Raw genomic sequence first — 25,463 nt, forward strand, 5'->3', positions numbered from 1 at the left:
TAGTTCTTGTGGACTGAAGTTGAAGAGAGTCTCATTTAATGGGTTGTTTCCTCTGAGGTCTGCAGTGAGCCCATCTGCTAAAAATCAGGGAGGCGATGGTGGGCTGAGTTCACTTATAGATAAAGGAGGAGAAGTAGTCACTGGAGAGCAAGGGAAAGAACTGTCTCAGGAACAGAATAATTATTATACTGAGGGCTTTGTCTTTTCCCTAATTACAGACAGGGCCAACTCCCTGCTCTAGAATAATACTGGGTCAGTAGCTTTGTTCATAATGGTAACTGACCTCACAGAAACTCAAATCCTGGTTACAGTTTGCCAAATGATTTTTGATCAATTAAAAACACCATCCAAGTGTACTTATGTTTTAAAACTTTATTAGTAGTAACTTAAAATATTTTATTAAAAATTATACTTCCTCCCAATTGTATTCTCTTGTTGGTTGGTTTAGACTCTCATCGTGGCTTGGATCCGAGCAAACCTCTATGTGTATATTTCTCGAGAGCTCTGGGATGACTTTCTTGGTGTGCTGTCCTCCCTCACGGAATGGGAGGAGCTCATCAGTGAATGGGCAAACATAATGGACTCTTTGACAGCAGTGCTTGCAAGAACTGTTTATGGAGTTGAAATGACAAACCTACCTCTGGATAAATTAAGTGAACAAAAGGAGAAGAAGCAACGAGGCAAAGGTACTTCCACTCTCCCAGGGTAGCACCAAGTTCCTGGAACTGGGAAAGATTGTGTATTTATACATTGAAGCAATCAAAACATGACATTTCATAATGAACTGAATTAACCAAATAACATCTTTTTAATGGTGGCATTAGATTGTGTCTCATATTACTCTGTTCCCTTAATGTGACCAACAAGTTTCTGAAGAGGCTGTGGAAGGAGAAAGATGAGACAGAAGTAGTAGCAGTCATAATATTGATAACTAACAATAATAATAATAATGGCCAGTTCTTTGAAGGTCATCTCACTTCACCATCATGATGACTCTACAAAGTTGATATTATTATTATCCCGGTAACATAGACCAAAAAAAAAAAATGAAGTACATAGACTTTATAGTGATTGATTCATTCTAGATCACATAAGAAGTGATAAAGACCAAAATCAAAGCCAAGATTAGTCCTACTCAAGATTAGTCCTACACCACTAAGATGTAGCTTTTTGCCTTCTGAGGAAATTTTGGGAAAAATTCTGAATGCTTCCAAGGGAAACTCTCATCTGTACTCCAACTTATTCTCTAAAGATTGAGGCAGTTCATAGGAATGCATATAGTACAGTAGATGGAATGCAAAAAGAAATGGGGCAAAATGAGCAGGGAGGAGCTACAGGTATGGTTATAATACCAAATTGCATGCTGTAGAGCCTCATATGCTTGCTGGGAAGGTAGGGAAGGGGCATCCTTGGATTTGATTTTCATTTTTACAGTGTTATAATATACAGAATCACAGAGTACATAAAGTAAAAACAGTTCATTTCCTTAGGTGATATGTAGTTTGATCCTAAGACAGGAGAAATTTCTCCTTCAAAGCCCCATCAAGAGTACACATGAAGTGGCTGGGGTGTGGCACAGTGGTAAAGCACTTGCCTTCCACATGTGAGGCACTGGGTTCGATCCTCAGCACCACATAAAAGTAAATAAACAAAATAAAGACACTGCTTCCATGTTCAACTAAAAAATATTTTTAAAAAGAGTACATATGACTTATTATAATAGACTACACTCAATAATAACCTTAATATAGATTGTATCAGTTGCATGTGACAATTCCCCCCAAAATTTAGTGCATTAATATAACACAACTTAATGAATTTTCAATTTGGATAGCACTCAGTTGATCATTTACTTTCTTAGTCTTTGCTTGATCCATTCCTTTTCTGGAGAAAATTGGGCTGTGCAAGGGTCAGCTAGACTGCTCTACTTCTAAGAGTTAGGTAGCTGTCAGCCAGGGCAGTGGGTGTGACTGCACCACATTTCACTACCCTGCAGGCTGGTTTGGACTTGTTCAGATGATGGTTTAGGGCTCCAGGAGCAGCAAGGGGGCAAGCTCAATTATTTCAGAGCATTTCAAGTCTCTGCTTGTTCAATTTTGCTACCAAAATAAGTCACATGATGAAGCCTGCAGGATTAGTGTGGGAAAGGACAACAGGGGATGTGGATATGGGGAAGTGTGAGCTAATTACAATGATTAGTTAACTATGTAACATGTAATTAATTGGGACTGATTCTTACAATATATTTATTATAGTCTGAGAGTGGCTTGCCAAAGCCCCAGTTAGTGAAACAAGGCAGTAAGAAGCCACAACAAAGTAGCTTAAGTACATGGCATTCCATAGGAACAGTTTAATCTCAGTTTAGATTTAGAATGTGTAGAGCATTTATTTTTTTAACATATTTTTAGCAATAGATCCCTTTTTCTCCACTTTCTAAGCTCAACAGAATCCCTTTCCGAAATAACTTATATTAGATTAAAGATTTGGGATTGAAGTAAGCCAGAAAGACAAGAGTTTGGGCCCTTGTCTTCTTTCCTTCTTGTCCTCTTTCACAGTTCTGGGGTCCTCTGTATAAACCAGAGCCTGAGAGGATCGGGTTCTTCCACTTGAGAACTTGGCTTCCTAACACAGTGGATCTAGGCCCAGCAGAGAGTTTACCAGCTAAAAGCACCTTTCAGGTGGGGAGGGAAAGAGCTGAGATAAGAAATAAAGATTTATTTTCTCCAACTCTCAAACTAACCCCATTCCCTGCCTCCTGAAATCCTTATAATACACACACACTCTCTCTCTCTCTCTCTCTCTCTCTCTCTCTCTCTCTCTCTCTCTCTCTCTCACATATTCACCACCCTGCAATATTCTCTTCCCTCCCACTGTGCAAATATGAAGAGATATCCTTAGGAAGACAATTTTAAAAACACTGTTTTCAGAACAGTTCAGAACAAATTATTTAAATAATAACCGTGACACATATTTCTAACTTATATTGCTTTATTCTAAAGAGAGATTTAAGTATTTCTTGTAAAAATTTAAATATTCATTGTAGAAACACTTACCTTATAAACATTTATTACCTTTCACTAGACCAGTGAAACCAGAAAACACAGACAGAAGAACCTGGGTATGGAAATAAGCTACAGATTGCAACCACTGGCCACATCAGACCTATGCAAAAATCTCTTAAGTTCCTTATTTTTTTCTTCTTATTTTTCTTTTGGCTCCTTGACCTTTCATTGAAATAACTGACCAGAGAAATATGAGAGAAAAGAAGTTGAATCTCAAAAGTTGAGTTGAATCTCAATACAATCTGCAGAATCTTATAGTTTTAGAGCTTTTTCTAAAATATGATTTTATATTTTATATTTTACATATATGTGTGTGTGTATATGTAAAATATAAAATATATATATGTTATTTATTATATTGCTTATTTGACCAAATCTACATTAGAGTTATAGGCATGTATTTATTAGGGCATTGTGGAACAGTTGGAGTCTAGAGGATGTAGTACTATTCTAACATCATGATCTCTGGTTTTTGGTTTGTAAGTATTTGTTTTAGAAGTGTCCTGGGAACTGTGATTTAACATCATTTGATGTTTTTGTACTGAGAAAGATTTATTAATATCTTTGTATACCGAAATGAATACTATGAAGATACATTTTCCAAGATAATTGAAAATACTTTGGCAACAGTAATGTTTAGTTATAATAACTTCCTAAAATGCCGTATGGGGAAATACTACCTAATTTGAAGCATGGGAACCTGCTAGTTATGTTTCATTGTATATATGCCATTTGCTGAGCTGCACCAGCTGTGAAATAAATGATGATGAAGTCAGTTTATTTTTCTCACCTTATCATTTATCAGGCTGTGTTATAGATTCTCAGAAAGGAACAACTGTGGGGAGATCTTTTTCTCTCAGCTGGCGGAGCCACCCAGACGTGACTGAGCCAATGCGATTTAGGAGTGCTACCACTTCTGGAGCACCAGGAGTTGAAAAGGCAAGGAATATTGTTCGCCAGAAAGCAACTGGTAAACATTTATTTTATTTAAATATTTCTTTAAAATCTAATTGTTAACTAAAATGGGTTTATAGGAATACAGTATTTTAAAATTCTACCCAGAATTCAAATATTAGCACTTTTATTAAATGAAATTCTCTGTATCTTTATAATTTTCTGCTCAGGCTACTTTTCAGATCACAGTTTTCAATATTTCTAAGTTCTCCATTATGAAAAGAACTGGAGATGGTAATATTGAATGAGATATTTGTGCAAAATAGAGAAAATAGTGGTTTTGTTTGAACCTTGAAGAAAGTGGATTCCTAACAAATCTATCATTAGTTGCATTACTGTTATTGTTAAACAGTGTTCATCTAAAGAGTGTGTGGTAAGTGGTTCTGGCAAAGAAAAATAGACATATACTCTTAGTTTTCAGGACTGGATGGAGACATTCTCATTTTTTGCTTCCTTAGAAAATTGATCTTTTCATTCCTATAGATGTTGTCTTTATAGTCTATTTGAATTAACAACTTGACCAAGAGCTCCCAGTTAATCAAATTGCTTTGCAACATTTTCCTCTTAAAATAAAGAGAGAAATCTTTTAAAAGGAAACTCGTATCCAATATTTAATAAAGACCAATAAAGCTCCCTCCTCCCCATTAACTTTGAGGCTGTACCTTAGGTTTCAAACAACTGTATTCCAGTTTCCTATAGTTTTTATGATCAATTATACCATGTAATTATAATTGATACTCAGCTTATTGATTTCAGGAAATCATCAGATCCTCTGGCCGTAAAGCAAGGATTCAGTTAAGCTGAGCATACTTTACAGTGCTTACTAAAAGATTAGTATACATGGTTTAGGGTCCTGTTGGCATTTTTATGAAAATATGGTATGCCTTAACCCTAACTTTCTCATGCTTTTTGCCATAGCATTTGCTGGTAACTATCACCTTATTTATATACCTCTCATAGTCTCCCTGTTTTCTTTCATTTTCTCTTCTGAGGAGAGACCAAATTCCTGATAACAGGCAGTTTTTGAGTGTGCCCTTCACTGATTTCCCTTTTCATTCTAATTCCTAAACACTCCTTTCTTCTACCATTGGATCCTTAAAGAAAAAGATCAGAAGTGTGTGACAAATAAAGGTGGAATCCTGCCTGAGCTGCCCAGACTTCCTGCTTTCCCTACCATCTTTGAATTATAATAAAAGTGAATTTAACAAATTAAAAACTATGGTTTTTAAATTTTATTCTCACATGTTAATGAGGAACAAACTATTGTACATCACATGTTCCATATGATTCTACTTCGCCGAAACATAGACACTAAAGAGATGGCATCTTAACTATCAGCAGATATTTTAAACTAACAATATGGTAGAGGCATCAGCATGCTTTAGAAAATACTTAGAGCAGTTATGACAGTGAGGTTGTTATTAGCCCTTTCAGGTGTCTGAGAAGCCATGGCATTAGAAGATCAAGTACTTGTACAAAATCATGTGAAAGTATTTATAGAATATATCTTTTAAAACCATAAGCTTGGCCTCTGTAGGATTAATTAGACTTTTAGAAGATAAGAATCGTAACCTTTGAAAGATTATGAAGATGTTCAGCTGGACAAATCTATCATCTTTCTAAATCTATATCTATGTACATATATACATACATTTTTTATTTCATTTTACTTTTTGAATAATATAAAATATCATGAATTATTTTTGTTATCTCTAAAAAAAATGGCCTTTAAGGATTTTATTATATCATGCTGTTTTTTAAAATTACATGAACTAAATGTTGTGATTTTACTCAGTTTTCTTTTTTTGGTACTGGAGATTAGACTCTATTACTGAGCTACATCCCCAGCCCTTTTTGTTTTTTGTTTTGAGACAGGGTCTTTCTAAGTTGCCGAGAACCTTGCTAAGTTGCCGAGGCTGGCCTTGAACTTGTGATCCTCCTGCCTCAGCCTCCCGAGTCACTGGGGATTATAGGCCTGCACCACCATACCTGGCATTCAGCTTTACTTTTATGTTATATAAAAACTCACCTTTTATTAAAAAAAAAAAAGCCCAAAATATTTTCATGGTAGCACTTAGTTTTTGTGGAAGCCACATTTTTATGAGAGAATACCAGCTCATGAAGTTATTTTTACTACTTTTAGTAGTAATCATTTTAATAGCAATGGTAATTATGGAAGATCCATTTGAAAGTGACTTTGCTTTCCCTAATTGCAATAAGAGATGATTTAAGAGTATTATATAATGATTTGCCCCACAGATTTTTTAGGTAGAGAAAATATCACTGATGGTGACATGAGAGAAAAATAAAATAAACAGTTGCAGAGTGGAAAAATGACAATTAGTTTAGAGAGTGCACTAGGTTATAACTTTAAAGGCCTGCAAGGAGTCTTAAGTAAGGAAAACTTACAAAAGAAAACTTTATCCCTAAGTATGAATGATGATGAGTTTGGATTCCTAAAATGTGACAAAAATCAAAGCAAGTCTTTATTTTTATATAAAAATATCCTATATTTTATTACTTCTACAATTTCTAGTGATCAATTTTAGAGAAATGCCTAAACATTTAATTTATAAAAGGAAAACTTTTTTAAACAGCACTCAAAAAGTTTCCAACATTTTGAGAGATGAGCAAATCTACTAAGAAATTTGAAGTGAGTGGGTTTGACATTTACATGGATGTTGTCATTTACATATTATCTTCACACACATGTAAATTATACTGTAATTACTTTACAGATCATCCTTTTACTAATTCTAATAGGCAAAGAATGGGAGAAGGAACAGTAAACTAAAAAGTTTGTTTTACTTTTTATAAATCTGCCACTATTATTTCATTCATGATTTATAAAGATACATAAAATAATAAAACATCAAATAAACCTTATATTCTAAGGATGAAATGGATTTTTGTTGACTTTGGTTTTATATATATGAAACATGTTCTCTTGCTGTATCTGTCCATTTTCTCAAATATTTATTTGACCAGAGGTGTACAGAAAACTTAAGAACATCATAAAGTTGATATTAATAAACTATAGATTTAATAAGCATGAAATATGATATAAAAGGGTAGGTTTCATGGAGATTTTACCTTTTATTCAAATAACAAATCTTGTAATTTCAACTTGATTGTCACGCATTCTTGAGCTTTTAGGATATTTAATCTATTAGATGATTTGCTTTTGAATACAGTCATCTTTCAGCAAACCAATTTCTTAGTTTTTTTTTTTATTACTTGTAGAAGAATTTTAATCTTAGGCCAGATTTTTCTTACTGTGTCTTTTTGTGTGTGTCCTTTAGGAAGGGAAAAACTATTGTAATGTCTGACTGAATAATCAACCCAAATTTGAATATGATACACAACAGAAGAAAAGATGCTAAACATATAAAACATTCCAAAATAAAATTGATTTTTTTATTGTTTATTCTTTTATGTTATCAGGGCAACTGAAAGTTGGCTGTATTTTGAGACTACAATTTAATAAAAGTACTTTGTATGACTTCCTTTAAAGTTTAAAATGACCTCCTTGAAGTATTTAAAGAGAGACCAGAAAAATAGTAATAAAAAAGTAGTGAACGTTCTTGATAATGCTTCTGACATAATTATTACTTTATCTCTCCTGGAAGCTAAGCGAAGCCAGTCTATCAGCAACTGTGTCTACCTTTCTGAGGCTTTGCCTGCCACTAAAAGCGTCCCGCTCCTCCTTCACACCGTGAGCGCTCTCTTACCTGGTCTCTCTTACTCCTCTTGCTCTCACAAGCTGTCAGGTACTGTAACACTCTCTCATGTGTCCATCAATGTCTTTGAGATCCTCCTGCTTGCCTCTGGGCCTTGCTTCTTTTGTTAATACCTACATATCATATGTGGGTGCCTCACCATTGCGCTTGTGTTAAAGTCCAATGAATATAAGTAATTTTTTTGTGTGTAGTTAGAAGTTTTGTAGTGATTGGTCAAGAAAAATTTCTGCAACGCCACTGGTCTTACATTTTCATAAAATTTTATAACATGTCAGTGTTAAAATGCTAACTGTACCTTTCAAAAATATCAATAAACTGGAAAATTATGCAGGTAAGACTTCTTTAGGGATAGTAAGTCATATAAATAATTCATATATAAAGTAATCATCAGTGTACGCAGACTCATATTGATAATTGATATTTAAGTAAAAAACCTAAAAACTTTAAAAAGAGCTAATTTGCAAAACAAACATTTTGTTACTGGACTTCAGCCAGTTGAAATTGAAATTGAAATTAGTCTTTTGTGGTTTACTCAAAATATAGTTCTTGATTTACTAAGATGTCACAGTACCAGGCACAGTAGGGTGAATACAGTTAATAATATCTCAGAGTAGCTAGCTCAGAGGAATTTGAATGTACTCATCATAAAGAAATGATTAAAATTTAAACTTTGATAGACATGCTAATTATTCAGGTCTGATCATTATCCATTGTGTACATGAATCAGGAACACTGCACATCATAAATATGTGTAATTATTGTGTATCAATTAAAAAAAGTTATTATAGTACCAAAGTGATTATTGGTATATCCACTATAACAAAAATATTTACTTTTCTTCAGTGAATAATTACATCTATGTCTAGATATTTTTCAGTGACTCTAATATAAACAATTTTCTCATCAAAGGGAAATATTTTCATACTCTTTATTTTCAGAAATCTTGTATGTAGATTAGTATTATTAAATATTGAAGATAGTCTAATTGTGGCTTTCTATGATTAAATCATATCATATTGTAGTTTGGCACAACAAAATTAATGGATTGGATGTATTTTCTTATGTTCATATATGAATGCACAACCAGTGTAACCCCATATCATGTACAACCACTAGACTGGAAATTCATCCTCCATGTATATACAATATGTCAAAATATATACTCTGCTGTCATGTATATCTAAAAGAAAATATTTAAAAATTGCTTTATCTAAAACAAAATTAAAGCTTAAGTTGAGTGATGAGTATATAAAATAATACCATATTATTTCATTTACAGACTATGAAGGAAGCAGTTAGTTTTACTGAGACTGAGGACTATAACATTTCTTAGATAACTCTTCAGTAAATACTGATGGTGAAAAACAATAAGAATGGTACTTGGGGAAATGGCTATCCATTGGTTAACTTACTGATAACTTTTAACTGTTTATTTGGTTTTTCCAGAAAATATTACTGTTTAGAGGTGATTAAAAAGATACTTTAAACAAATTTGCTTCCTATTTGGCTGGTACTTACTCAAAGAGGTTTTTTTGTAGTGAAAAGTTTTATTTTACAGTTTAATTTTCATATTGTTTCACTTTAATTTTTTACTAGTTTTATTTTGTGTGTAATGTTTTCACAAAAATCTCTTCCTGTTAGTAATTTCATTTTAGAATCTTTTTTTTTTTTTAAAGACAGAGGGAGAGAGGAGAGAGAGAGAGAGAGAATTTTTAATATTTATTTTTTAGTTCTCGGCGGACACAACATCTTTGTTGGTATGTGGTGCTGAGGATCGAACCCGGGCTGCACGCATGCCAGGCGAGCGCGCTACGGCTTAAGCCAAATCCCCAGCCCTAGAATCTTTTGTACTCATTCACTCTTACATTTTATTTTACTCAGATTCTTGGTTCCTGTATAAACAGTTCCAACAGAAGTTCAATATTTAGAGCAGTGATTCTCAACTGGCACCTGGTGGGTAGAAGTCAGGGACACTGCTAAACTACCTACAATATACAGGCTGGCCCAAGAACGAAGAACTATCAGGCCTCAAATATCAATAGTGCTAAGGGTAAAACACTTATTTAGGGTGAAATGAAGAAGACTGGTCTGGGTCTTTATTGTTGTGCTTTTGCCATCCTGGTTTTATAGCAAATAGAGTGAAGGGACTTAGGGCGTAGTGACTTTTGAGAACAATTTGCTATTCTTTGATCTGGCAACTACAGTATCAAGCTCCTTCTTTCAGTCTGATGCCAGTTGTTCTTTATCACTTAAAATGATGCTGTTGTCCTTTGTGATTGTCCTGTTAGGAGAAGGGGCCAAGAGCAGTGTATATCAATCCTCAGTCTTAGGGTATATGTCCTCTACTGGTTGGCACATGGGCATATCCTGATAAACTATTGCTAGATAATATTCAGACACTTATAATTTTATTTTCTGATCATGAATTCCTTACCATATCAATGATTACTGCTTTTGTTTTCATGTAAGGTAATATTTCTTGTTTTTATTTTTAATCTGTGTGACCAGTCAACTCACAAAAATTGTTTTAGTAACATAAACAATAGAGAATTACCTTCAACCATGATTACATTTACTCTGATCCTTTGGGGACTCTATTTGGTAGTGACATAATTTTGGTAGAGTTATTTGTCTTTCAGGGGGAAAGATGTGGTGTTTGTTCTTTGGAAGAGTCACAACCAACTTGTTTTTATTAATATGAATTGCTGAATAGCTACATTAAATGCGCGCGCGCGCGCGCGTGCGCGCGCGCGCGCACACACACACACACACACACACACATACTTTTTCCTTTGTGGGAAGTTTCTTGTAGCTGTTTTGCCATTTAATCTGCTTTTTATGTTGGGTCATTTATCAGTCTGTTGCATTCACAGGCTGTGCAGATGGTAGATTTTATTTTTCTTTGGGGAATATTATAATTGTAGTAATTAGAGGATCAGCCATCTTCCCTTATTCTAAAAAGACTTAAGGGACCTAATGGGAAGCCTCACTTAGCTGCTTCTGCATCTTGTTGGTAGGCTCTGGGGAAATGCATATTGTCTGTTACGACCGGGGCTGACTCACTTCTGGAAAGCTTGATCTTGTGAGAAGCCTTAATGTTGAGTGAATATATATCTACTGTGCTTTTTATAAGTTTAAGTTGGTATCATGTACAATTTTTTTTAAAACTAGGAAATTATACTCTTCATTTTACTTAAACAGCCTTGTATAAGGGTAATTGGAACCCGGAACTTTGATTAGTAAAACATGAGCCTCATTCCATTAAATAAGATTGATTAAGAAAGTCTTAACTTTCAAATTACTTTGAAAATATTCAGATGTCTGGAAAAAATAAAAGTTAATTAAGAGCTTACACATTTGGTTTCATTAAATCTTGATGATTCTTTTTCTCAGTGGGAAAAATTAAGTAATCCTTTATTGATCATTTTTTGATGTTTTGAGTAAAGCTTTAGAAAGCAAAGCATTTAGTATTGAGAAATTTATACCATTAATAGAGAAGAAAGTTTGTGCTTTTAAAATTTGGGTTATTGGGATTAACTAGGCTTTTGAGACAGTAAATGAATTGGTGAATTGAGCCAGAATTTAGTTCTTTGAAGTGATTCAAAACAATTATTATGTGACATTCAAAACAGAAGATGCATTAGATCTAAGATTTATCAGGTAATTTTTCTATATTGTGGATCATTATTTTTCATCTTTGAATATTACATAATTCTGTATCTTGATATTTTCTTATCAGTGTTAAAATGACCTGCATTTGTTATAAAAGAATGACTGTTACAGCTGACACTAGGATGGGAGCAACTTTAGCACAAATTGCACTTTCTTAACAAATGAAATACCAGCAGAGGGAGCCCAAGATCTGTTAAAAAAGAAAAGCCTCATGAACATGTTTTATCATTTGTTTGTCCATATATTAGAAAGCATGGATTGAGTACATACTTAGTGCAAAGAATGAAAAAAGCCCAAGAAATGATGTATACTTACAAAACAGGCAATTGGGTTTAAATTGTGGGATAAGAATAATTGAAAATTTCCCATACCCTGTCTCATGATAGTCAACTACAGGAGTAACTCAGAGCTCTGACAATACAACAAGTGCACTTGGCATTGTAACTGTCACCTTTCTTCCACTTCAATCACTGATACTCCTGCTTCTTCCAGTTATTTCTATAGCTTGGGCTTCCTCCATTTGAGAAATCTCTCCTGACAGTTTTGCAAAAACAAAGCTTTAAAAGCTGCATTAGGCCAGCCTGTTGGAAGACAGACCAGCTGGTGGTGGCAGGCGCTTCCACCGTCTGCTATGTTGAGGACCAGTGGGGGCACTCTAATTTGGAAGGGATGGTGCTGTGGCTGTATTGTATCCCACCAGATGGCGGTGTTCTTTATCTTTAGAAGGAAGCTGCCAGTGTTGGCTCGGCTTTTATTTGCTTCTGCTCATACTCCAGAAAGCAACATCTACCAATTTTGGCATCAGATTAAGAGAATAAAACCCACTGCTCTTCCCACTATCCACAAAATGGGCACTGGCCAATTATATTTTAGAAAGTTAGAAAGCTCTTGGGCGCCCTCTACTGATATTAGATTTAAAAGAATGTTCATTAACAAATATATTCTCTTTTTACAAGGTTTCTGCATCTTGCATAATTAGAATAAACAATGAAAGAAGATAGATGAAGGGCTGGCTCATGGAGTCATATGTTTTTGATTGTCTAACACTGAAGACACTAGAAGGAGATTTGTGCTTTAGGATGTGTAGCTAATTTTTTTTTAAAAAAATTGCACATATGCTCTGTGTTTCTCCATGGAAAAAAATGATCAGTGCTTGGCTACTTAAGATGAAGGCAAAGAAAATCTGGGAAAACGAGGCTTTAATGAGTCTGTCTCCTCCTGGAACTTTAGCCTATGTTTTCTTACACTCCAAGCTCACTTTCTGATCAGCATCCAAATTTAGACTGTAGTGTAGAACTTTGAATCTTAAATGAACTATCCCACCAATTTCATAGTTTTGAAGTCTTGTAATTGTATCAATATAATAGTAAATGGAATTTTCATTTGGATAGAAAAAATAAAGCACCAACCCTTTGTAGAATTCCTGCATGTTAAACTTAGAATCATCATTTATACCATTTCTTGGTTGAGGTGAGCCATCACTTTGACTTATGGCTTGGAGTATAGAAAGGGCTATACAGAGGGAGGCTCACTGCCAGTGAGCCTCCATTTCTAGTGAGGAACTGGGTGACACAGCCAGGTAAGATAATACAGACTGAATTTTAATCAGTCTTTTCTTAGTAGCAGTGAAACTTTAGCTGATTAAAAAATTTGGAAAATATGGTGTCATGATTATGTGGATGTAAAGTTTTATAACTACATCAGTGAATATAGAGTGTGCTAAGGAACAGAGCGATGGATCTTACATGCGTGGCCACAAAGCAAGACCTATAGGGGGATGTGCCCATAGTAGCATAGACAGGAGGGGCAAAGGAACATGGCTGGGGTTAACATAGGGAGTGAATAGCAGGAGGAAGAGAGCAGAAGGTGTCAAGTTGGTCCTATTGCTGAGAATAAAGAAATTACCAGTTCTTTGTGGGGAGTAGGGGGGTCATTATGTGGGATAATATAATCTAGAAGACTCTGTTTACCCCAGTGAGCACAGATTTGACCCCCTGATGATAGAAGGCCTTGCAGGGTTTTAAGAGGAGTGGTATAGACAGATCTTTGTTTTAGAGACACCTCTCTGGAGCACACATACGAGGGTGGCAAAAAGAAGGGGACAGTGACTAGTTAGAAGGCAAATAAAATGACCTAGAAAAAAGATGATACAACCTCAAAGCCCTAACTCTAGAGAGAGAAGGTAGAGTGGTTATCCCAATGCCTTGGGTGGCTTTTAGAGATTAAAATGAATTATGCATTTTAGAAATGAGCTAAGAAGAAACTCATTCTCCAGGGCAACATAGTTAGTAATAATCCTAGTGGAGATTATCCAGGAACCAGTACTCAGTTATTTTTATTATAGTCATATGTGTGTTAGGTCTATAAATATACCAAGAGATCTTTTTGTCCATTAGCGATATGCACCATTAAACAGAGTTTTATTTTGGTCAGTTGTGCACTTTTCTGGTAAAAGGAATAACAGTTGAAATTCTTATTTTCTTTCATCTTCCTTGTGTGTGTGTGTGTGTGACTTTCTACTGTCCTCAAATATAAACTGTCCTCTCTGTGCATCTCCCAAGTTACTGGATCTTTCTTTCCTTTCTACCCCTGAAATTTCAAGTGACTTACAGCTCTCAATCATTTTTGTGGCTTTCACTACCCTTTCACCCTTTACTTTGATTTAAAAATAAAAAGCTGAGTAGAACTTAAAAGGAAAATATATTATTGGAGTGGAATATTAGTGTTAACAAGGATAGGAAACTTGATGATATAAATACAAATTATCTTACTGCAAAGGTTTTGTGGAAAAGTATCTAAAACTTAATTCTTTAAATCTGTTTTTTTAAATGGTGAAAATATTTTTTAAAATCTTAAGCTACAACACTTCATTTTTTGTGTTAATGCTCACAGAAGTGGAGGAATGTCAACAGTCAGAAAATGTACCCGTAGCTGAGTCTGGTCATCTCATGGTGGGACAGCAACAGGTCCTCCGGAGCAGCAGCACATCTGACATCACTGAGCCACTGTGCTCAGATTCTTCTCAAGGTGCGGTTTCTTCAGTTATTGATTCAGAATGTAGATTCTGATTGGAGGTGGGGAACTGCAGAGAGTATTCTTTTCTACATTTATTCTGAATATATTTTGAGGGAATTTACTTTTTGATTACAAGGATGTGGTTTCTACCAATGAAATGTTTTCATTGTTTAATATATTTCTTTAAAATATATCAAGTTTGGCAAATGACTAGAGTAAGGAGGAGTCAGAAAATATTCCTAGACAAGAGCAGAAGGAATAGCACATTATGTAGAAAGCAGGGGGGCAACATGAAGGGAAATGAGGAATGGGCTGTGAGAGGAGCTGTGGAAGTTGAAAATGAGAATGGAAAGCTGACCAGACTTGTGGAAAAGTTTACTAGCAACTTCCAAACACTGCTGAGGTTGAAAATAACTTGCAGTAGCATTTGTCTACATGGTTTTGCCAACAACTTTCAGCAGCAATAGGGTGGAGAAAACAGAGAGATAGATAATTCAACCCATTAACAGTTAATGGTATACTTTACAGTGAAAACACGTGTTTAAAGTTTTATAAAGTATCAACTTACTTATCATTCCAATTTAGTGTCATGAATTAATTAAGAAACAAATCTACCTTGTTTATTAATAAGTTATATTTCTTAATATCAAGTATATGCTAGTCTCATAAAATATGTAGAAAAGTGTTCCCTCTTAGAAATCCTCTTGAAATAAGAAAATGTAGTAAAAATTAATCCAAGGAAATCTATTATCTGAAAGATTTTATACTCATTTAAAGATTTGTGTAAAATTATTATTATTAGGGCTGGGGATATAGCTCAGAAGCACAGTGTTTGCCTAGCATGCCCAAAATCCTGGGTTTGATCTTCACCATTGAAAGGGGGAAAAAGATTATCACTGTTTTCCTTAAATATGTGGGGAATCTGTTAGTTTCCTGGAGTTTTCTCACAAGAAGGGTTTAAAATATTATTCATATTTTTTTTAAATTTCACTTAAGGGAGAAGGAATAAGTTTAAAAGATCTGTTGTACAATATGGCAATTATAGTATAATTGTAATACAGTGTATAGTATTCTTAAAAATTTGCTAAGAGAGTAGATTTTTAAGAACTCTCTCACATGCACACAAAGAAGTATGTGAGGTAATGTATATGTTAATTAGCTCAATTTAGCCATCCCACATTGTATGTATATTTTAAAACATCATGTTATAATTGATAACTATATATACTTTTTACCAATTAAAGAACTTAAAAATTAACCATTTTTAAGAATTATAGGGCTATTCAGATTTTCCTTGTTTTGATTTTGATAAATTATGTTTTTCTGAAAATTTGTTCAGTTCATATTTATTTTCATATTTCTTGGCCTCAGATTATTTATAAAATCTTCTTGTGGCCTTTTTAAATGTTTATGGGATTTGTGGCGATATTCCTTTTCTTATTACTGAAACTTCCTGCTTTCTCTTGTCAGTCTTCATTTTAAGTCCTAAAGAGCCAATTTACTGCTCTCTACTTCCTGTTGGTTTACCTGTTGGCAACTCAGGCAGCTTTTCTTTGAGATACCTTTCCTAAGGTTTCCTGTGCTAATGGAATGACTAAGTGGAGCCATTGGCCACAGTGAACAGCATTGAGCCTTCTGTAGTCAAGGCCTTCTGTGGGCCAGAGACCAAGTCTTTAATGTGGGCTTTTCAGTGTGGGTATGGTTATGTATTTCATTGTTGAAAAACAGAATATTTATAAGTAAGCTGGTATATGCCCTTTTTAAGCATAAAGAAACAAGGAATTTAACAATGGTTATTTTCTAAACAGGAAGGAATATGAAGGCCTTCCCTTTTAATTTTGTACACTTCTGTGACAAATATTTGAGTTTTGTATAAATATAACTACATTTTATGCTGCCAGTTTGTCAGACCCATAATTCATGCTTTTATATATCTTAGGGTAGATTGCATATCTAGAAATAGAATAAATGAATTTACAGTAAAAATGTTTTTCTCTACAAGATAATACCTATTTTCCAAAGTGGTTGTACCTGTTATATATCTGCCAGCATTATATAGAGTTCCAATTCTAAATAGATATTTTGATAGTTATATTTATATGGAAAAATTGTTTTTCTAATTTTCCTTCTGAAACATTCCTTCTGTTGATTTTTCTTCCCCCACCAAATCTCTAGGTCAAAAGGTAGAAAATGCACAGAATTTGAGTTCTTCAGAACTCAGGGCCATTCAGGAGAATAAAGGACATGTGAAGAGAGAACATGAAGGAATAACAGTAAGATTTTTAAAAGCATATCAGTTTGTCATTTAAAAAAACCCAAATTATTGCATAATAAATGAATTTATTGGTGATGGTGATATTTAAATTATTTTTCCCATTTAGATGGACTATCAGCCAAAATGACCTTTAAATAAACATTTCAGGTTTTGCTTGTTTTCTTAAGTAAAATTATAGTCATGGTGCAAAAATGGTGAAATAAAATGAACACAAAATGGAATTTATTGCCTGGTCTGTATGTGGCATTATATATTTTTAAGCAGACAAATTTGCCTGTAGAACTTATATTTCAGATACCCCTTCTTGACGTTGTTTTGGGTAGTAGCCACCATCTGACCTGAGTTACTAGTTAAGTGAATATTCACAAGGGTCTGTTACAGTTCCTTTTTGCAGGGAAAGCCACCCATGTAGCCTTTATTCAAATATAAACAAATGCAATGTATAAAGAAGAAAATTTAAACATCCCATAACTCATTTACACAGATGACCCTGTTCATTTTTTTAAATGTAGTATATATTTATACAAATATATATGTCACAGAAGTGTTCAAAATTAAGAGGGAAGCCCTTCATATTCCTTCCTGTTTAGAAAATAATCATTGTTAAATTCCTTGTTTCTTTATGCTTAGAAAGGGCATATACCAGCTTACCTATAAATATTCTGTTTTTCAACAATGAAATACATACCCACAAACCCATCATCCTGTTTAAGAACTGCAGTGTTTCTTGTGTTATTGCTTTGGTTTCCTCTTTGTCCCCTCTTCCTGCTACCTCTCCCAGAGAGTGGCATTACTCTGGCTTTATGTGTATCAGTTCCTTATTTTGTTCTATGGTTTCGCCATATATGTATCTTCAAATGATTTATTTTTGAAAGTTTTTGTAAAGTGTTCATTAGTAGTACAGTTGCCTTGTTCACTCATTGTATGTTTCAGTGATTTATTCACATTCTGGCATATAGCAATAATTCATCAAATTTTCTCTGGCATATGAATATGCCATCGTATATTTTTCTATTATTTTGTTGATGGGCATTTAGATTGTTTCCAGCTTTTGTTTTTAGGGAAAACTGCCACTGTTTACATCTACATCTACAAGATCTACATGTTTAAAGTTTTCATTATGATGACCATCTAGGAGTGGAATTAATAAATTATACAATAAAATAATGTTCTATATAAGATAAGACCTAACTCCCAATGTAGTTTTACCACTTATATTTCTGTGATCAATGTATAGAATCCGCATTCACAATTTTGCCAAAACTTTTCTAGTTACAAATTCAAAAATTTTTATGAGTCCCAATTGGGTGAAAATAACATCTGATATTTGCATTTCTAGGTTACCAATAAGGTTTGAAATCTTTCCATGTTGATTGGTCATTTGTGTTTCATCTGTGCAGTGCCTACTTTGTCACTTATTGTCTTTTTTTCTCTTATTTGTATCTGGATATTGATCCGGTTTTGGTTATGTGTATAGTAAATATCTTCTTGCAATGTGTGGCTTATATTTCCATTCTCTCTGTGATACCTTTTGATGAACAGAAATCCTTCATTTTAATGTTCTCTATCATCATTTTTATGGATATGATTTTATCAAATTTGTAAAAATCTCAGCTACACAATGGAAAACAAATACTACCTTATGTTTATTCAATAAGTGTTTCCAATAAGAGTTTTGCTCTATATATTTAAGAGTTTCACCCACCAAGAACTGATCCTTGTATATGAATAAAGATAGGGCCCCCATTTCATTTTTTCCCTCAGAATAATTGTTTGTCCCAGGTCTCAATTTAGTGAATCCATTTTGATTTATTGAGTTGAAATACTACCTCTCTTTGATATGCTGTTTCGTGGGTGTGTAAACCTTCGTTTTGTTATTTATCTTCATTTTTTGGTTGTTTTGTCTCTCTGACAATACCACAGTGTTTTAATTACTATTCTTCTCTCATTTCCTTAGCCCCCTTCTTTTCTAGAGGAAGCTGTGTTTCTGTTGTATTTTGTCTTTTCATTGTTGTTAGTGAGAAGTCTTCTATCCATCCTCTCTAGTTGTTGTTTCTTGCTATTCTTTGTCCTTATCCTTCAATTTCCCTATAATATATTTTTAGGTATGGGTTTCTTTGGGTTTATACAGTTGTCCTTTTTGGTATGTGCTGTGCACCACTCATCTCTGCATGCTTGTCTTCTGTCATTTGGGAACATTCTTGATAATCATTTTTTCAAATATGGCCACTTTTTCATTCTTTCTTCTCTTTTCTACAATTATGGATAGATATATTAGAATTTCTCATTCTTTTTTCCATGTTTCTTAAGCTTTTAAGCTTCATATTTTCCGTTCTCTTTGGTCCTCTGGGTACATTCTGATCATTTCATTAGCTCTGTCTTTCATTGGTTCAATAACTCTCTCTTTAGTCTAATCTTTAATATTTCCAATGAGTTTTTTTTAGCACAGCATGTATATATTTTGTTTCAAAGTTTAAGTTGATTCTTTTCAAGTGTATCTTATAATTTCTCATAATCTCTTATTGCTTCATCATTTTTATGATTCCCATCTTTTATTCCTTTAAAGTATTCACAAATTGTAATTCTAAAATCTTTATTTGATTATCTGAAATCTGATAGTTGTTGATTTTAAGACTCTTAGGCCTAGTGATTTATTTCCTTTGCTGCTTGGTGATTTTTTGATTGTGAGTAGCTGACTGATTTTAATCTGAAGAATACCCAGAAGTCTAAGTAGATGAATGTTCACCAGGACAGTTGTTAGCATTTAGTCTTCTATGAGTCAGGGAGTGTTATTTTGATCCTGGAATCTTGGTTCTTTTGCCACTGGCAAAGGTAATATTGGATTTGCCCTCACAATAGACCCATTTCAGTACCCTGTTTTCTGGTCGCTTTTGAGAGAGCACATGGATATCTTGGAGGTTTACTTCCTGTGAGCCCTAAATTGCAACCAAAATTTTTATGTTAGATCTAGTTCTAAAGTTGGGTGGTGTTTTTCTTTCATGCAGTCCGAAGCAAAAAAGTTCACATTCTGCTTTGCAATTAAGGAGCTGTCTTGTCTACTTAGTGTGTGTAGTACTGTAATACTTTCTTTTCGGGTAACGTTAATTTTCCTAAGTATTTCATTTGACTATATCCTTTTAGTTTAGTAATCATTCTGTCTTTTCATTATACTTCTTGGTCCCCTTTTTAAAATTTGTTTGCTTATTTAATATCTATCCCTTTAATTGGTTAATTAAATCCCAGATTGTTTGTCCTTCCCCCACCCCCCAAATACCCTCTGCAATGGAGACCCTTAAATTTACATCTTTATTCCTGGCTCTATTCTCTATCTCACCAATGCTGGATTTTTGGTCCCTACTTATAAGATATTCTCTTTGAATATTCAGCACAAAGATAAAAACTAAAATGTCTGAAACTTTCTCAAGTTCTTCCCTTCCTTCTTTCTTTCCTTTCTTTACACTTCCCTCCCTGTCTCCATTTGTCACCATCTTTCTCATTGTCCCCTAGCTCTCTGCCCTTTTGTAATTTAATTTTCTTCCACTCCTATATATACTTGATCATAAGCTCTAACCTGTCATCCTGCAGCATTTTTATTTCTATTTTCTTCTCCTTTTCCACTATCAGAAACCTTATACCCTCATTCCTGAATCATCATAACCATTCTATAGCAATTTTCTTCTTCATTCTAATCTATTCCACAGATAACTACTTGTCTTTCCAGTAAGGATTTTAATCGCAGTGAGCTATTATCTAGAATGTATAGTAGCTCATTTTATTACTATTAGGCCAAAAGTCCAAAAACCTCATGTTAAGGCCCACTAGCAGCTGCCTCTTTTAGAAGGTCTGCTTTTCTTCTTACCTGTTTCCTTCTTCACGTGGCTTCCCTGCATGGCCTGCTATAATCAGCTTCTTTTCCTGCACATAGAACTTGCTGATTACCACTCCGTGCTTCCTGCCTTGAATCCCCTCCTGCCTTCCCTCTACCACTTCCTGTCTATTGCCTTCTTGAACAGCTGTCCTGTAACTGTCAGCCAAATAAGGTAACACTTTATTTTACATAATTATCAGAGAGAATTTATTTGCATATTTTGCTTATGAACATTGTAGTTATTTTGTGTAATTTGTGTATGTTTTGTCTGTCCAAGCAAATTATCAGATTTTAGAGGATGCAGATTGCCTCATGATTTTTTAGTGCTCCGTATTTCACATAAGGTTCAGTGTTTAAGCAGTGCTCAGGAATGTCTGTGGCACTTTTAACTAGAAGGGCACGAAGTGGATCTTTTGTAATCTGGGAGGAGTTTGCACTTTACCTGCCTGCACACTCATCATTTGTGGGTAGGTTAGGCCTTCTGGAGAATTGTGTTCACTGTGTATGTGTGCTTGACCAGAGGAACAAATAGGGCTTTAAAATAAATTTCTTCCATATAATTTGGCATCCCTTCTTAGTAGATCCATTTTAATTGGATGTCAGTTGACAAAGTAGAGGATAGAAATTAAAGTTTCAGGTCTTGAATAATATATAATTCAGTAATATATAATTGTTGAACACACATCTTTCAAATGGAAAATATCATTCAATGTTTTGTTGCTATTATTGTTTCTTTTTCTTTATAAATGTGGAATAGGAACTTTACATAGTCTTACAAATTTTAGCTCTCCTGTAATAATTGCAATATTTCTTTTTGTCTGAAGATCTTAGTTCGAAGAAGCAGTAGCCCTGCTGAATTGGACTTGAAGGATGATCTGCAGCAGACACAAGGAAAATGTAGGGAAAGGCAGAAGAGTAAGTTCCAGGAAATGTAGTCTGCATTCGTCTACTGCAGAGTTGATGTGTTTTCTTTTCTTTTTACTTTCTAACTCAAGTGGTATCTTATCAGTTGAAGAGACATGGTTGTGAAATGGAATATTCTTTTTCCCAAAATAATATAATGTTAATCCAGTTAATTAAAAAGCTCTAGTCATTTGCCTATACCTGAGTGCCCTTTCTTTCCAACTCTGTACCTTTCTCAAGATGAGAGTCACAGAGGGACTGAGAGCTTGAGTGAGCAGATGCATCCAGAAGAAAAATTACCTTCCCCAGAAGGCTAGGAACACAAAGGTACAGAAGAACATTGATGTTAGTGGCCTAAGTACTTTAAAATAAAATTTTGATTGGAATATATTATCATATACTTGAAATATATTATCATATACTTAAAAAAAAATAGCATCCACAACAACTCCTACATACCCAGAGTGGCTCTTGATGGGGTGCAGAGGAGCTCATCTTATGCTCTACCTTCTTTCCATGGGCTTAAAGTTTTGTGGAAGATGCAGTTTGAGACCTTACAACTTGGTCATATGATTACTGAGACAACTTTCAGTTCTTTACAAGTAAACAGCAGATTAGAAGCAATAAGGTTGGGGAACTGTCAGCAGAAGATACAAAGAGCTTCCAGAAGGAAGGGTAGACACATAAAATTCTTAGGAAGTGGTCAGGAGACTTTGAGGAGGAAGACTATTTAGATTTGTTTTGTGTCAGATTAAATAAATAGCCCTGTAAGTCTTCATAGGTCAGTATAACTATGATTTAATTAGTTATTAAATACTAATAACTTTAGTATTTAAAGGAGAGAGTTTCTATAGTAGAAAATCTGTTGCAGTGAGATAATTCATCCCCAAAAGGCTCTAGATGATTCACCCTATTTAGTGTAAACATCAAGTTTGAAGTATGTACATGTTTAGCAAAATAAACTTGCATTTGTGGTGTAATCAGTTATCAACATCTTCCTTCACTCACCTTCATTTTGTTGGTGAATAAGTCTTGGTAGAAAACTTTAGGACATGGCATAATTTGGGGGATGTATAAGAAAACTGAGCAAAGACAATTTGAAAAAAACACCACTTGGATGATATATAGCAGAGTTCATAGTATCTATATGAGTGCTCTGTCCTTGGAAGATTTAATTTGTTGACCTAGAGCTTTCATATGGACACCCATCTGAACCCCAGTCAAGTTCTGCAGGTTCTGCCCAAGCCCCTGAGCAATTCCTGCTGTGTCAGCTGTTGAAGTGTTTAGTTACTTGCATTATTGGCAATTGTGAGTATTCTGATCTTCAGCTAGCTGTTTTCTCAAACTTTGATTCTTCTATTTTGCAAGGTGATAGTACCAGCAGTGACACAGCTCTGGGCTATAACAATGAGGCAGAGCTGTCTATGAGCCCATGGCAGACTTGTGAGGAAGACCCAGAACTGAACACTCCCACAGATGTGGTTGACTCTGATGCCCGCCATTGGTTACAACTGAGTCCAACTGATGCTTCAAACTTAACAGGTAACTAACTGTGTGTTTGAAAAAAGGCACCAGTGCAAACAGCTGGGAGAGTCCAGAGTTTCCTAGTTGCCTCAACCCTAGGGATCCCTGAGCACAGTGGTAATGAGAGTGCCACCTCCAACCAAACTGAAGTGGCATTACCAGCCACCTGTTCACTATCAGTCATGAATTTTTGAAGTCTGGTATGGAAAGGGTTCTGAAACAGTGGCCAGATGTGGGAGGAAGGCTGTCATGTTGATAAGCACTGTCTATCTGCCATGGGAGGAAGTGATGGTGCTCATGCCATTTGCCATTCTTTATTGAATTTGCTCCACTCTGGGAATAGAGGAGTGATTTTTTCAATTTATATATGTCATAAGTCCAGGATAAGTTAAGGGTTTTAGATATCTTATTAACTAATAATTTATTTTTTATCATAAGGTATTTGATGCAGACAGTGTAAGTTGTGACCTACATGTAGGTTACTTTTCATAGTAATAAAATGAGCCCTGGTGACATATTATTGCCCAATGTAAAACCTAAAATAGCATCCACACCATGAGATTCCTAGAAGCCCTTCTTAAGTTCCTTTCCTTCTTGGGGCATCCTAGTTTGTTTTTCTATCAATTCCCTTGATTTCTTTAAAACTTTAACATGTCTTTGTCTTCAAACAATGTATCATTTGGTTTTGTTTCTAAATCTAAAAGTAATACTTTATATTTTTTGCAAGTTTTTTTCTTCAGTCTTTGTTTCTAAGATTAATGCATGCACAATGTAGCAAACTTTCTGGATCTGCATCCAGGCTCTGCCAAGGAATTGCTGAGCAACCTTGAGCTGATTACTTAGTCTCTGTTCTTAAGTTTCTTTGTAAGAATAATGATAGTTCCTACCTGATAAGGCCACTGTAGAAAATGAGTGAACAGGAGAACCTCTCTGCAGTTTTTGCTGTTCCCATCTACATGTGCAGACATGCATGCATATATTGTAAACCTTACAAAGTCTCAGTTCCTTCATCTGTGTGACAGGGATGATGAGAATGAGAACACCATGGAGAAACTGAGTTTTTGTTTTGACAAGTGTGAGGTGAGATGAGTCCTCTGAGGAACTCAGTGTGGGAAATGTTAACTAGAGCTAAGACCTCCCTGATCCACATTCACACTCAGACACAGATACCTTGTATGAAAACTATACCAGCAAACTAGAAAGCACCAGCTAAGTAAAAAGTGTTATTAAAATGCTAAAAATCATTTAAAAAATATAAAGACTAATGATTTACCCTAAATCGATTTTTTTTTAAACCAAGAAAACTTTAGTTTTCTCTGTGATAGAAAATTTTACTGAAGTCTCTGATATTTTTTGAAATTCTTGATGGAGTAATATTGAAACATTCATACAATTAGCTTATAAAAATGTTATTGCATAAAATTCTTAATATAATAGATAATGATTTTGACTACTAGCATTATAAAAATATGGGTTTAATAATGCAATAAGAACTTTAAGGTACTCTTTTTGATCCTGAATGGTAAACAGGCCAAGTCCTATCATTTCTTTTAGAGATGGAGAAACTGAGACACAGAGAAATCATGTTATCCCCCTAGATAATAAGTGCCAAAGTTGACACTGGCTTCCAAAGTGTTATGGCTCTGTATGCTGTTTTTCACTGTGTTGTAGTTAAAATTACAACTGGAAAGCCCTTTAAACTATTTGAGAGTTTTAATACATTCCTAAAATAAATGGCTTGGTCCAGTATACAGATTATCCAAGAAGAACTCATCATTATGGTACTATAGATCCAAGTCTGAATTTTCACTAAGTTGAATGTACTCAAACATGAACCAGGCTTATATATTTTTACTGAAAGGAAAGAAAATTGAATGATTATTTCTTTTGTCTATCCTTGGGAAAGATTAATTGAGATTCCATTTCAGAGTATGTATTGGACAGCTCAATTTAATAAACTTGTGTGAGGTAATTCATATGATACACTCTTATGTTTTGATTAACTCCTTCAAATTCTTAGTTCTTTGAAATACTAATAGAATCAGAATGCTCAGTTCAATAGTTCATCTTGTCATCTGTGAAAAGGACAAACTGTAAGATGATAAGGCTTAAGGATTATCACAGTTCTGAATTTAACTTTCTGTTCTTAAGAGAACAGTTTCTTCATAAACGAACAAAATAAAATTCATGTTAGCCTGATCGTTAGGACATGCAAAAAAAAGCAATCAAACAATATGAATGTATCTGTTTTTCATTGAATAACCCTACCAATTGTCAAATACTTAGAATAATGAACTGCCAGGTATATTAAGATATGCAGACACATATGATGGTCATGAAGGAAGAAGCTTATACTCAATAGATGTCTAGAAACAGAGGCCACGTCATCAGAAATCTCCAGGGTTGGTCAAGAGGCAAGGGAGCAGAACATGGGTAACCACTTTTATTGT

General features: G+C 34.5%; 1 protein-coding gene across 3 annotated transcripts in view; it reads left to right on the forward strand.

Annotated features, from left to right (window-relative positions):
* Ralgapa2 (Ral GTPase activating protein catalytic subunit alpha 2) overlaps positions 1-25,463 on the forward strand; it is a 321,259-nt gene that overhangs the window by 110,538 nt on the left and 185,258 nt on the right. For 2 of the 3 annotated variants that reach the window (XM_077800202.1, XM_077800204.1), the window contains exons 15-21: positions 449-686; positions 3,868-4,032; positions 7,646-7,786; positions 14,321-14,455; positions 16,619-16,716; positions 21,411-21,501; positions 22,858-23,031. In XM_077800202.1, coding sequence (XP_077656328.1) covers positions 449-686; positions 3,868-4,032; positions 7,646-7,786; positions 14,321-14,455; positions 16,619-16,716; positions 21,411-21,501; positions 22,858-23,031 — 1,042 coding nt within the window. The remainder of the gene's footprint in view (positions 1-448; positions 687-3,867; positions 4,033-7,645; positions 7,787-14,320; positions 14,456-16,618; positions 16,717-21,410; positions 21,502-22,857; positions 23,032-25,463) is intronic. The other variant, XM_077800203.1, reaches the window with a different exon arrangement.

The sequence above is a fragment of the Urocitellus parryii genome, chromosome 6, assembly GCF_045843805.1.
Source record: "Urocitellus parryii isolate mUroPar1 chromosome 6, mUroPar1.hap1, whole genome shotgun sequence".
NCBI lineage: Eukaryota > Metazoa > Chordata > Mammalia > Rodentia > Sciuridae > Urocitellus > Urocitellus parryii.